The following is a 14,488-nucleotide window of genomic DNA, read 5'->3' as shown; positions in this document are numbered from 1 at the left end:
TCCTGTTACAAAATAAGATATGAAAAGACAGTAAGATGTACTGTATTAATCTGCATGATTTTACAATTTCATGAAAAGTCATGTATGGTTTGGGTTCATTTACAGTTTATTTAACGTGATAAAGGCATACATTTAGAGTGAGACCATCATCCTTGAATAAGTTTAAAAATGTACATTTTATCCTTATCTTTTACAAAACTTTAAAGCAAAATATAACAGAAGCAAGTCTTTCAAACAACATTCACAAAGCTTCATAAATGCGTCCATAAGAAGTCATAAAACATTAAAATACAGTAGTTCCCCTCCCCCACGTATTTTTTTCTGAAATCCAAGACCAATGATAAATGTGGCACTTAAAAACAGAACGTCTCCACTGACATTGAACAGCCTTGTCAAAGCATCGTACAGTTTTTTTTCTCCCCTGCCATCTGGCTTCAGCCCAGACACGTGCAAGAAAGCAGTGCTCCATGGCAACATGGGACAAAAGGTTTGACTGACTTCGCCACGCCTCCCCCCACACGGCTTCTGAACCAAGTTACAAGCAAACACAAACCCAAACAACTGAAAGATGACGAACAAAGCGGACTGTCCGGCTTGGCCGGCCTCTTTGTGGACTAATACAGACGTACTAATAAACATATTGGACATGCGCTCCCGGGTTTCCTGCTATATTACACAATGTACACGGCTCTGAGGGCGGGACTCTACAGCACACAGCTGTCACTGCAGTCAGTGGGGTCATCGGTAGAGCGCCTCCTCAGCTCCCGGCCGCCTTTGTGACGGCCGCCGGTGGGCTGCGCCTCCTTGCGGTGGCGTAGGGCCGAGTCGTTCTCGGGTTCCACCTGCAGGTAGGCTCGCACTCGGTGGTGCCGGGCCTTGGTGTCGCTGAAGTCGATGACCCGGCACTCGTACGTGCCCTCATCGGAGGGCTTCACGCTGGACAGCCGCAGTTTGTGGGAGATGTTGCTCCCAGCCACTTTCACAACCTGCAGGTTAGGGAGGAGAGAGGGGAAAATAAATAAATAAATAAATAAATAAAAAAAAAAAAAAAGATACCAAAGTGTCACTGTGGCCCTCAGTGGCAGAACAGGTTACTTCTGTGCCTGTCAAGTCACTTTGGACATTCCATTTTCATAATTTACAAACAGTGTCCATGATCACTTTTGCCAATTGTTTCTAAAAGCAAACTGCAAAGCTGGTCCAGCCTACTCCCAGAACAATAGATGACCACAACTCGCAGTGACCATATTTATGTTCACATCAGTATTCCCTTTTTGTGTGGAATACTGTGTTGTGGTTGGCTATTCACAAATATATATATATAAAATACACACTAAATATAGATACAGTATATAGCAGGCAGCATACCGTATAGATATATAAGTACGCATAGGGCAGGAGATGGTGTCATGTTAAGCACTGCCGTCTTCCACTCAAAGAGCACAGGTTTGAATCCCAAATCCTTCTGTAGGGTCCTTGATCAAGGTACTTACACTGAATTGATGCAGTAAAAATTACCCAGCTGTAAGTGGGTAAATCACTGCAAGTAGCTTAACATTGTAAATTGCTTTGGAGAAAAGCATCGGCTAAATAAGTAAATGTAAAGATACCTTGGTTGAGCCCTTATTCTCATTATGCACAAAGGAATATGCTGCACATACTTCTAAAATCCAGAAAACAACGCATGCAAGTACCAACTCGTAACATATGTGGTGTATCCTAGTAAGTAGCTAGTTAATCCGAATGATGTTGGAATATGGCTCACCTGTCACTGAGCCCCCATTTTTTTTTTCCCCCCACTGATGGAGTGACTCCAAAGACACCTGAGAGGCCACGGGCAGGTGAACGTACTATCTTTCTGAGCAGTCTGCCCGGTCTCTAGAGCAGGAGGAACTGCTCGTTTCGGCGTCTGAAGATTACTTCCATGGCAACCGCTTCCCCCCCCAGTGTGTGCAGACACACCCCTATGGTCGATAAAGCTCTCTGCCAGAGGGGCAGACTGAGCATGGAGCCCAGTCAAAGTCCCCGGGCCGGTGCCAGTCCCTTACTATTGCCACAGGAAATCGAAAAATGGGTCCAATTGAAGCTTCTGAAGCCCCTAATGAAAAGGGAGCTGTTAGAAAAATCAAACCCCTAACCTAATTACACCAAATTGGGCTTTACATGTTTCAGCTCTAATATTACAGCCTACATTTTGGTTAAAAACATTACGCAGACTGATTTTTCTAACCGATTTTTCTACACGCTGTCATTCAGTCTGGTGTGCTAAAGCATACGAAGCAGGTTCACGCGAGACTGGTGAAACGCAGCCCACTCCTTCCTATGCATCAGCCAGCTTCATCGGGGGGGGGGGGGGGGGGTTGCTCTGATGCGAGATGGCAGAGGCCCACTGCTCACACGGAGCTGCACGGTCTCCTCCAAGCTGTCTGCGGCAGGCAGTCGGCCAAGAGCGCACATGACAGCAGAAACACGACTCGTTAAGCACCGTTCTGTACGGTGGCAGATGCAGACGCAGGGGATGAGAAACAGGAGCTACTGGATGCTAATGGATCTTCAGGAACAGATGACCACATACTGCTCCGACTGTTCAAAAGCTCATCATCGGGATAAGCCTGCTGGATGTGCAGATAGAAAAAAAAAAAAAAAACATCTTCAGAAAGTATTCACTCCCTTTAACTTTTTTCACGTTACGCCATAAATTTTATGAATTTAGAATGCAAGGAAATTCGTTTTTTTTCCCCCTTCACCAGTGCAATAAATGTAGCACACAATAAAAAGTGTTTTGGTTCAGCACATTTTTCTGAAAAATACCAAAGGACTTATAATTCTCATTTACAATACAATACAACTTATTCCCCATATGGCGCTCTATCTTGAAGACAGACTAAAGATAATAGAAATGGAAAAAGCAAAACAAATAACTGGTCAACCAGCGCTGGATTTCCCATTGGGTGCTGTAAGCAGAGCGGTTGGTGCCTATGAAGGAGGGGAAATTTCAAAAAGCAGAATAAAATTAGGGAAAAAAAAATAAGGCCAACACAGAAATTTTATATACACACACAAACACACACACACACACACACACACACACAAACCGCATGTCCCGAGCGGGGTCGCGGTGAACCGGAGCCTAACTCGGCGACACAGGGCATAAGGCTGGAGGGGGAGGGGACATACCCAGGACGGGAGAACTACACATAATTTCAGAATTACAAGCCACTTCCAAGAAAAATTGGAAATGGCTTGAAATTTCTTCAACTTCTCCATCAGCCCAACAGTTTAGGATGAGAATAATTTAAACTGAATTAATTCAACTGTCATCGCCCCCTTTTTGTGTACGTGTCAGAGGGAAAGTGCCCAAGGCCTACGAACATCACGTCACCAACACATTGAACACTGATCTTCAAGTTTTAAAAGAATACCTGTCTCACTAAATATATGAAATAGAATCAATACTTAAGGTGACAAAGAGATGATGGTGTTGAAGTGTTAGCGGGCAATGGAGGAGAAGAAAACAAAGAACTCCAGACTGAGATTTAGGAAAGTAATCAACACCTGAGTTGTGTATAGACTACTGGTAGCTCTTCATGGAAATGTGTGTATAAGCTTCACATGGGGCAACAGGTGGCGTTGTGGTTAGAGCTGCTGAATCCCTCCTGATGAACCCAGGTTCAAGTCCCACATCCTGCTAGAGTAACCTCAAGGTTAGTAAGGTAAGGTACCTATGCTGAACTGAAGCAGTAAAAATTATCCAGCTGTGTAAATAGGTAAAACACTGCAGACTGGAGGAGGGGGGGGAAAAAAAAAAAAAAAAAAAAAAAAAAATTAGATTTTGTGATTATTGCCCATCCTTCCATAAAAATTTGCTATTTGCATTTTGTTAAACACAAATTTTCCGGACATTCTATAGGTTTTCACTGGGATTCCGTTGTGTCCTTCCGCTGGACCATCCTATAGCACCCACTGTTGCCGTTTCTAAACCACCCCTTTGTAGCGTTTGCCATGTGTTTTAAGTCTTTGCACTGCAGGAACATGAATCTTCACCCTTAATACAGATCTCCTTCCAGCTGAAAGAGGTTCTCCTGCAGTAGTCAACTGTATCTGAAAGCAGAAATATTTTATTTTACTTCAATCAACCCTGCTTTTGGTGAATTACAACCTCATACCGTGATGTTGAGTTGTGGTTCAGAGTAAAGGTTGTTACACCTGTGAGGTGCTGCAACTACATTGTGTTGAATTTATTACTTTACATGTATTCAAGAGAGCCTGGTGGTGCAGCGAGTTTGGCCGGGTCCCGCTCTCTGTTGGGTCTGGGGTTCGAGTCCCGCTTGGGGTGCCTTGCGGTGGATTGGCGTCCCGTCCTTGGTGTGTCCCCTCCCCCTCCAGCCTTACGCCCTGTGTTGCCGGGTTAGGCTCCGATTTGCCACGACCCCACTTGGGAGCAGCAGCTTCAGCCTGCGTGTGTATTCATTCATCATACACCTTTCTCCAAAGTATTTAGCTGACACCTTTATAAGGTGATTTACAATATCAGATACAATACCCTTGACCTCCATACAGTCATTCACTCATCTGTACAGCAGAGCAATGTAAAACACACACACACACACACACACACACACACACACACACACACACACACACACACACACAACAGGTGAGTTTAGATTCCTTTACTTGCCTGAAACAGATGTCTTTGGACTCGGGGGGGACGCTATGCTACATAATTTCATTTAGGAGACGCTTTTTTTTAAAGGGACTTCCAATGCACACTATGTAGTGTTATCAGCGCACACCTTATTCACCAAGGTGACTTACACTGCTACACATACTACATACAATGGGTCTTGTGGTGGGTGACTCAGTCACCACTCTACCTGAACAAATTGTCTTTGGACTGTGGGCGGAAACAGGAGCACATTAAAGAATCCCAAGCAAACTCCACTCGGGCCGAGCTGCATTCAAACCCATGTCCTCAGGTGCTATGAGAAACTGTGCTGCCATATTTTGCTTGTTGGCCAAAGAGCTCAAAATCTCTTTCACTAAAAAAAGTCCCCCAGATGGTCTTGGGGTCTGTTGTGTGTTTTCACATTGGCCTTTATGCCAAAGGAGGCTCAATGAAAGCAATGCTGAGGAGACTCCTGGACACCACTGAGACTGCAGCTCCACACAGTGCTCCAGCTGGCCTACTGTTCACCACTGCTTGGCTCATACATCTGGTCAACATGGAAGGACAACAAACAGTCTTTGGGGTTGTGCCCAATTTCTACATTTTTGGACCATGGATATAGTTGGGTTCAACGCCTTTCCAGTCTTTGCACAACCTTCTCCTGCTTTTTTTTTTTCCTCCTTCTAAAAATTTCATTTCAAAGTTCCGCAGGCATTTCCTTGGCGCTCCTGACAGTACAGCTGTGCTTTCAGGTATGAGACCTCACAAAGTTGGTAAGATTTATTTTTTCCCCCACTCATGGAGCTGAGCACAGCTGGATTCCACATCACACCAGCCGGACCCCATTTACATTTTGGTGTGACGTCTCAAGAAAATGAAGGACACTTGACCCATTTCAGGATCATACAGTTAAACATCAGGGTTAGTGTTCATCAGTGAATTCATCTTCAGGTTCTCATTTTGAATGCAATTCTGAAAACATTTACATACTTTTGAATATTACATATTCTCTTGAAATTATACAGGTAGGTACTTCTGTCTAGGAAGAACCGAGAGAAGTGTTAGGCCAAACCTCTGGTTACACCCAGCTGTCAATTAAGCAAAACACATATGACCTCTGTGCCCCATATGCACAGGTTTCTGCAAACCCATCACCTCCACTTGTCTCTTTGTACAGTGTGTCCCAAATGGGGGCCCAACAAACTCACTTAATGGCAAAAAAATGACACAAACGGAAGTGAATCCAGCTCAGTCTGGCCAGTTTGCATGTTCTCCCCATATTTGCATGGGTTCCCTCTGCATGCCGTGGTTTCCTCCCATTATCCAAAGACATGCAGTTCAGGTGAATTTGCCACTCTAAACTGCCCAGTGATTGAAGAATAGGCTCCAGACCACCACAGCACAGACAAGGACAAGCGGTTAAGGAGAGAAAGTAAAAATGGCTCCGATGTGGTTGGGGGAATGACCTCCCCCTTTCACTCAGAAATACTGAATCACTCTCTACCTTTAAGAAAGGTCTTAAAACTCACTTCTTCCAGGCTCACTTCTCCCATGATCTCTTAAGTAAATGTAATGTATAAATGTCCATGCTCTTTAACTTTTGAGATCGTAACTGTTAAATAATGGATAAAAACTTTTGCGCACCTACTCGTGTAATGTAAATGTTTTTTTTTTTTTTAAAAAAAGTGCTTAGGAATTGTCAATAATTTGAATAAACCTTTATCAAGCTGCTCGTGTGATGATGTGCATTAGATTATATGGTGGAAAGTAACAAATTAACTATGTTAGAATCATGGGTCTGCATCCAAGTCTCTTCCTGCTAATGTAACGCACACTTTGTGTTTTCTATGAGATGTACATCACTTTGGAGAAAACTGTCTGCTGAACGTATACATGCAAATGTCATGTAGAAATGAGAAAGAGTAAATACTTTCTGAAGGTCCTATACATCCACAGCGGACTGTGGCTATACACACTACGTACAGCGGCTTTACACACAGTTGCTGCAGCGGCAACTGCTATATGTGACAAAGGAAACCTGAGAAGCAGGAGGATACCCCGTGCTGGGTGAACAGCTGTGCTGTCGGTGTGATGGCAACCAGGGCCTCTGTGAAAAAGCATCCCTTCACACATCATGAGCCAACACCCTCTCAATTCGCTGGCACCCGCCGGTGGAAGGGAACCTCCGAGGACCGCGATACGCGGCCATCCCGCATGCTAAAAAGGACGGCTGAGACAGCGAATGCGCTCGTAGCTCACCGTTACCAGCAGCTAAGCTGCCGGCAGCTAAGCGCTATAACTCCAAAGGAGTCATTAGCAAGGTGTCTAACTTCTGCTTCACACAGGGGCTCCACAGCTTCCTCCTGTAGTTAATAAATAGCATTGTGTGCAGTGGATGAGCACCAAACCGGGTACATTCCTGTCACTCACCGGACTGCTCACTACGAGTGTTTGGGTACAGAAATTCCCAAGTCGGGGGCGCGTGATGGCGCAGCGGGTTTGGCCTGTGCCTGCTCTCTGGTGGGTCTGGGGTTCGAGTCCAGCTTGGGGTGTCTTGCGAAGGACTGGCGTCCCGTCCCGGGTGGGTCCCCTCCCCCCTCCAGCCTTGCGCCCTGTGTTGCCGGGTTAGGCTCGGGACAAGCGGTTTCAGTCTGTGTGTGTGTGTGTGTGTGTGTGTGTGTGTGTGTGTGTGTGTGTGTGAGAGAGAGAATTCCCAAGTCATTGATGTGGCTGCCAGACCGACAGGGGTGGTGTTGGCCTGGCCCGCAAGGGCAGTGCCAGAACCCAGCACATCTCCTGTACAGTCAGTCCGTGACCAACAAGAGGTGCACGTTACAGGTGCGAAAAGTTTTGTCCGTCAAAAAGAGTCAATGGGAAGTCAGGTCATATCTGTAACACACAGTACTTTTGCAGCTGCCTTCTACTATATTTACATTTATTCATTTAGAGCAGTTGACACATTTTTTTCCAAAGTCACTTACAATATTAAGCTGCTTTCACTGATTTACCCTTTTACACAGCAGGGTAATTTTTACTGCATCAGTTCAGGGTAAGTACAGTGATCTAGAGTAGATTCAAAAGAATCAAACCTGTGACCTCCAACTTCAAAGGGTGAAGCTCTTACCACTACAATACCTGCTTTCCCTGCTAATTCTACCCATTGGTTTATAGAGCTCCAACCCATCCGCATATAGTTCAAGGAAACACTCAAGATGTGATGTGAAAAGTCCACCTCTGCACTACGTAGTTTTCCCAAGACTGACCTTAGAAAAAGAAAAAGAAAAAAAAAAGAGCAAGCCACGGCCTCACCTCCTAAATAAATCACTATTTAAAAAAAAAAAAAAAAAAAAAAAAACTTACGCTTATTTTGGTAGCATCTTTAGGCATCTTCTCTTGTGGCACAACCTGCGATGGAAGACGCTTAGGTTTATAACGGCAACAAATCCAAAGACCTGCTGGCTGCAGTAATAAATGGACATGAAACATAAATGGTATAATTACATAATATTATATTTTTTTTTACATTTTCCCCCCGAAAGCTCAGTTTGAAAGAGAATGGTCTGCCCCCACTTCACTGGTATAATGGATTTTTTTGTGAAGCAATTTGTGAAAGCAGAGGAGGTTAATGGGTGTCTTTCACTTGGCATTAGTGTAGTGTAACATAACTGGGAAGCTCCTCAACGAACCTTACCGTAAAATTTCTCTTTGGCTTAAAAAGAACAAAAAATAAAGCCAGCTACTACTACTACACATCAGTGGCGAGGAAGAGGTTCTCATGAATTATGCAGCATCAGAAGTTACCGGATAACTGTTTATACATTTCCTTCTTCAAAGCGGCTCAAAGAGACTTCCCTGAAAATATGCTCCATCTTTGCTCTATCAGCAGTGAGCTCATTCATTTTTAATGTGCACTTTCTATATCTTCCACGCATGAGGGTCTGGGGGCTACATGTATCAGCTGTAAATATTAATCACTTCAAACCTGTAGGTGTCAACTGCCCACCTGCACCACGGTACTTTTCTATTACACCTTCAAGTGCTGCAACAACATTATTTAAAAGGCACCGACAACGAAAATTATATTTAGCTCATTTTGTTGATCACAACAACTATTTCATACCTAGGCAAAGGGAACTATAACATACCAACAAGCAGCAAGTACTCTGTTTAACAAAAATTAATTTGCCTAACAGTAGACTTTTTTTTATTAAAGATTGTAGTGGATGTTAATTGAGAGCAAAATTTCTATGGTACAATGAGCTCTGAACAACCTCTCAGCTGCCTTTCTATTTGGTCAACTGATCATACCTGATTTGTGGTCCAGGCTGGCTTTTCCAACCATTCTTTGTAGTTCCTGATGTACCACCACTGGATCTCCAGAGAGTAGGAGGGTGATCCAGCCCCCCGGAAAGAGCAGGCCATCTCGACATCCTCTCCGCTGTGTGCTGTAATGTCTTGGGGGACCTCTGTGAAGAGCGCTGTGAGGAAGAGCGCATGAGCAAGGAAAATATTACAAAAGTACATTCGTAGTTTAGGAAGTTTTTTTGTAGCTGAGCAAAATATACAGACAGCCTCATGCAATCTTTTTTTTTTTTTTTTGCAAAATGAGGAATAATGGAGGATGAATACTTTCTAAAGGCACCATACACTCCCAGTGTATAGTGGATATACATGACAAATATACTGTACCTACAGCCCAAAAACAGGATCTGTTATATCTGCAAAGGAAATCCAAGAAGCACCATCGTTTTAATTATTATATCATTCAACTATCATAATTTGATATATGCAATACAGATTCGAGTCTTGAGATGTTTCAAAAACCAAAAATTCAGAACTGATGCAGATTTGGTCAAAAGCACTTCTCAAAAAAAAAAAAAAAAAAAAAAAAAAAATTCACAATTTTCTCTGAACTAAGATGAAACTGTCAAAAGCATCTGTCATCCACCATTATTTATTGTACAAGTAACAAAAGAAACTTTGCTTTTGATTAAGGACTTAACATTTACATGGACAAAAATATTGAGACCCTTAACCTTACCATTCATAGCGCAGCCTTTCGTGACAATAACTACAAGCAAGCACTTTATCTAGACACGAAGGAGATTTCTACACTTCTCATCTGATTGTTGGGGCCACTCTTCTTTGGTGAACTTCTCCAGTTCTCTCATGTTTGATGGGAACCTTCTCCCAACTGTGAGTTTCAGCTCTTTCCATAGATATTCAAACAGGATTCAGATCAGGACTTATGGTAGGCCACTTCTGAACAGTCCAATGTTTTCTCCTCATTCATTCTTCAGCGCTTTTTGGGATGTGTTATAGTCATAGTGCTGGAGGACCCATAACCTGCCACTGAGATACTGACACTAGGCTGGACATTTTGCTCCAAAAGGCCTTTATAGTCTTCCGATTTCATTGTGCTACATACGGATTCAAGGAACAAGGTTGCGAAAGGCAGCAAAGCAACCCAGCAACTCTAGAACATCACTAAGACTCCTCTGTGTTTCATGGTTTAGATGGTGTTCTTCACTTTGAAAGTTTCATTTTGCTTTCTGTGAACATAGTGTTGGTGTGATTTACAAAAAAATTTGTTTTGTCTGTCCAAAGGACATTTTCCCAGAAGGACTGTAGCTTGTCAACATGCATTTTGTCAAAATGATTTTGGCAAAGTCCAGTTGGGCTTTTTTGTGTTTCGTGATAGATGATGAAACTTGACACTGCTGCACTTTGGGCTTGAAGGTTAGATTGAACCCGTTTTGAAGTTTTCCTTGGTACTTTCTCCACCATTCAAACAATCGTTTTCTTCAGTCTTAGATCAATTTTTCTCTTGCGCCCATGTTCAGGGATGTTGGCGACAGTCCCACAGGCCATAAACTTATACTGATACTAATTAAAAGACAATAGTCCACTTGAAGCAGAAGTGCAATACAATTATTTCTTATAACTTCTAAAGGGTATCAATAATATTGTCCAGGCCATTGTTGATTGCCTTTGAAGAACATGCAAGAACTCAGTTCTTTTCACTGCTTTTTTTTTTTTTTTCCTTTTCTTCCACTGCACACCAAAGAAATGGATGGTATGGATGACAAAACTAATTAAACACTTTTCAAGAAGAATGGTGCATTACGTCAAGAAAATGCAGGGGTACCAATACTTTCAGCCATGTCTGTCTATTTGTTGAAAATAAAAGCTTAGGTTACATACAGCAAACTAAAACTGACACATCCATACAGCCATTTTCAGTGATCACAACCAATAACCCCATTGAAACAAAATCACAAAAGTCATGTTCGTTTTACACGACATTTAAACTTGACTGTGCTTAAAACGGGTTGTTTGTTTGTAGTATGGATAAGAACTGAGCTAATTACTGTGGTACAGTATCCACATTATAGCCTGTGTACTATAACTCAGGGGTCTCAAACTCAAAATCTCAGTGGGCTGACCAGAACTCATGCTCAGCAGTAATGTAACAGGGAAAAAGAACTTTATTAGTGAAGCACAATTTTAAAGCCTTGTGTTTCACATTTTGATATTTGTGCATTTTATAGTAGCAGTATATATCCATAGACAATTAGTATCCTCACACGTGCATCCGTTTGCTCGCCTTGGTATTTTTGCATGTGTTAGAATGCATTGTTGTACAGTGACATCTATCATTATATTCTCTCAAAACTGCTAGTCTTTATTTGCAATTCAAGCTGGTTGCATTTCCATTATACTCAACACAGTCCATTTTTCTTGAACTTGTCTCTGCTCAAGATCAACCTTTCTTTTCGGTTTCCAAAGGGCCATAGTTGAGGGGATTGCAGGTCGCTGCCAACTTCTAAAAGGGGCGTAGTCCGGAAGGCTTCACACGTTTGCTTAGTTTTAAAAGCAGAACAATAACTGGCACTGCAAGCAAACACACCAAGTTTCAAGTGAATGACTTTACTTGTGCACTGGAATACATTGTGCAGCATACTGAGGACCCTATCACAACATCTTGTGGGCCAGGTAGTTTGAGACCCCCGCTGTAGCCGTTTCCTCTCTTTTTAGTGTAAGGAAGTGGCACTCCCACATCCGGGAGATGGGTCATGAGTAGCACGAGTAGCACATGAGCGCACAAAACACATTCCCACAAAGCCTGACGCTACAAACGTCTGTTACCCTTCTCTGCTGTGATCAACTCATTCCGTTTTGAGTACCGTTCATCCCCAGCACCCAATTTGAACACCGCTTCAAATTCTTCACACCATATATCACGGTCACATCATTACATTACATTTATTTAATAATAGGCAACATTCAGTCAAGCATAGCACTTTCATTTCAGTGTTGGTCTTATTCATTTTACTGCATTGTGCACCGCATTCATCTTATTTCAAATCCATTTCCTTGCATGTCACATACAGACTCTTGCTATTCCAAAACATTTCATAGAGCGGAGTACTCTTCCTAAGTAGTGTGTTCAGCCTGTACAGCCTTTGAGACTTTGCTGGTACTCCTACATTATTCATCTCAATTTGCTCAGTTTGGGAGAGATTTGGCTCTGTAGCGGCCTGGGTGACAGCCGGGCGCTTCCGGGGACAGCGTTCCCTTGGAAAGAATGGGCATTCTAGTAGAATCCGTGGAAAGGCGCAGAGTGCGGCAGCAGCAGCCACAAAAACACAGTGTGCTGCGTGCATCTGTCGAGGCATCTGTCGGCGCAGCGGCAGGGATGGAAGCCCCTCAGAGTAATGTTCCTGTAAATGGTTTCTCGTGCGCCATCGCAACTAAGAGTCCAGCCGTAAGCATGTCCGCTTCCCTGTCACTTCTGTTGTCTGTTGTGAGATTTACAGGGAAATTAGCAATATTCAATTAGTTTTAATTGAATTCTTTGGAGGCAGAAACTGTGCTTATGACTCCGCAGTAAAACAGATTATTTTGTTCTCTCTGTTCCTTATCTGTAGACGGGCTGCCACACGGGGTCCCTGCAGCAGCAATGTGACACGAGCCCTGATTAGTGGCCATCCGTCTTCTGTTCCTCCAGCAACACGTCCACGGAGCTGAGCTCATAATCCGCACTGTCGCAGGCATGTCTCCTTCTGCAATTTCTCTAACGCTTCCTCCATACTGCGATGGCAACTGGCATCACGTGCAACAATGCAAAAACCAAGATGCCACTTTAAATATTTTCAATACATTATTCTTTATGCATTTTTTTGGTGATATCGATATTAGGCAGAAGCACCATGTCTGTTTATACCTACCGCAGAAGGTACAAGGGACACAAGAACACCACTTTCTGAACATATCTGCAATATTTTAGATGTGCAGATGCTATAATTAAATTTTTTTCTTCTTTTCAAAAAATGTAGTCCATATAACATCTCAACTCTCAGTACTAGAAGACCAGTGTCTAGAGGCCTTTGTTAAAGTTCAGCATTTAGTTTGTTCAGTTGCTTAAAATTTTCCACATTTAATAACGCCACAGCAGTTCCACACCGCACCCAGTCTTACAACTTACAGATAGTACCACATATAATGAATGCATGGTGTCTTACTATGTTCATTACTGATATAAAATTGTGAAGTAAGTTATAGCTACATGCATATATACACAACCGTCAAACCGCTTGTCCCATGCAGGGTCGCGGGGTGCAGGAACCTAACCCGGCAATAAAGGGCGTAAGGCCGGAGAGGGAGGGGGACACACCCAGGACGGGACACCAGGCCATCACAAGGCACCCCAAGCGGGACTCGAACCCCAGACCCACCAGAGAGCAGGAACCAGTCAAACCCACTGCGCCACCACACCCCCCTGCATATATACAGTATATATAATTTTTTTGAGTAAAATAACCATAATGCATAATATATACTGTAAAAATGACTGAATGACCAACATGCCATGTGGAAATATGCAAGTAGAAATAAAGTGTTTCTTGACCTGTACAAAAGGTATAAGCACATGTATGGAGTACACAGTCTCCTCCTGGGATGCACATCAGGCTGCTGACTGTGCAAAGAAAGCATCTCATTCTTGGCAGGACCCAGATCTTCTTGGCTGCTCCTGGCAAAGGCACGTTTCTTTTGCGGCCGTCTCCATTCCAGTGACATCCCCAAAGGGGAGGCTGCGAAACCACCAGGGGTATCTTTGAGTCGAGCTTCGCAGCAAGAGGACACCAGCGAAGGATCTGTATCCACTTTTCTAATATCTCTTACTGCACAGAATGGGCAAAACAGCACAAATCTGGATGATCTCAAAAATTGCACTGCGTCAACCACAGTCTTAAAACCTTTGAGCGTTCATTGTTTAGCTGTCAGACGTTATTTTCTTATGCCACGACTGTATTCTTTCAGATAAACTTAAATAACTGCTGCATAATTCAAACTGTCCAAAGGTTTAAATTCTGGGTTTACATTTGATTTTTATTAATCCGTGGACACTCATCAACAATTACTTTTGGAACCACATACAGTATGAGTAGGTCAAGTAATCAACCTATTTTTATGTGGATTTCATGCATGGGTAATGTCATATTTTTGTTTTTTATAACATTTCACATAAATAATTTAATATTTATATATTTTATGTGCTCCAGGGAGCTACTGGAGGTCATTTCTACCAGCACCCATCAGGCTCCACAAGCAGTCCTCACAGTGGAAGGAAGAAAGGAGGGTGAATGGCATCTCAATGATCGACTGGCACTGAACTGCACTGTGTCCTATCACACTCCGCAATGCCTCACTACACTCATCTTACTTCAGTTGAGTCCTCCCTCTCTTGCTTTCAAATACTTTTGGCTGTTCATTCACTTGTTAATTTATTTTTCTTATTTAACTTGCTAACATTTA

At 43.0% G+C, this 14,488-nt stretch overlaps 1 protein-coding gene across 1 annotated transcript in view; it reads right to left on the bottom strand.

Annotated features, from left to right (window-relative positions):
• Window positions 1–68: 68 nt before the first annotated feature.
• The window catches only part of vstm2la (V-set and transmembrane domain containing 2 like a), a 43,640-nt gene continuing 29,220 nt past the window's right edge, over window positions 69–14,488 (bottom strand). Inside the window, exons 3-5 of the mRNA XM_029246287.1 lie at window positions 8,978–9,147; window positions 8,030–8,074; window positions 69–986 (exon numbers count right to left, since the gene is read on the bottom strand). Coding sequence (XP_029102120.1) covers window positions 705–986; window positions 8,030–8,074; window positions 8,978–9,147 — 497 coding nt within the window. The 3' untranslated portion in view covers window positions 69–704. The remainder of the gene's footprint in view (window positions 987–8,029; window positions 8,075–8,977; window positions 9,148–14,488) is intronic.

Source organism: Scleropages formosus, chromosome 19 (genome assembly GCF_900964775.1).
Source record: "Scleropages formosus chromosome 19, fSclFor1.1, whole genome shotgun sequence".
NCBI lineage: Eukaryota > Metazoa > Chordata > Actinopteri > Osteoglossiformes > Osteoglossidae > Scleropages > Scleropages formosus.
The sequence above is the reverse complement of the archived record's forward strand: the minus strand, read 5'-3'. Positions and strand labels throughout refer to the sequence as shown.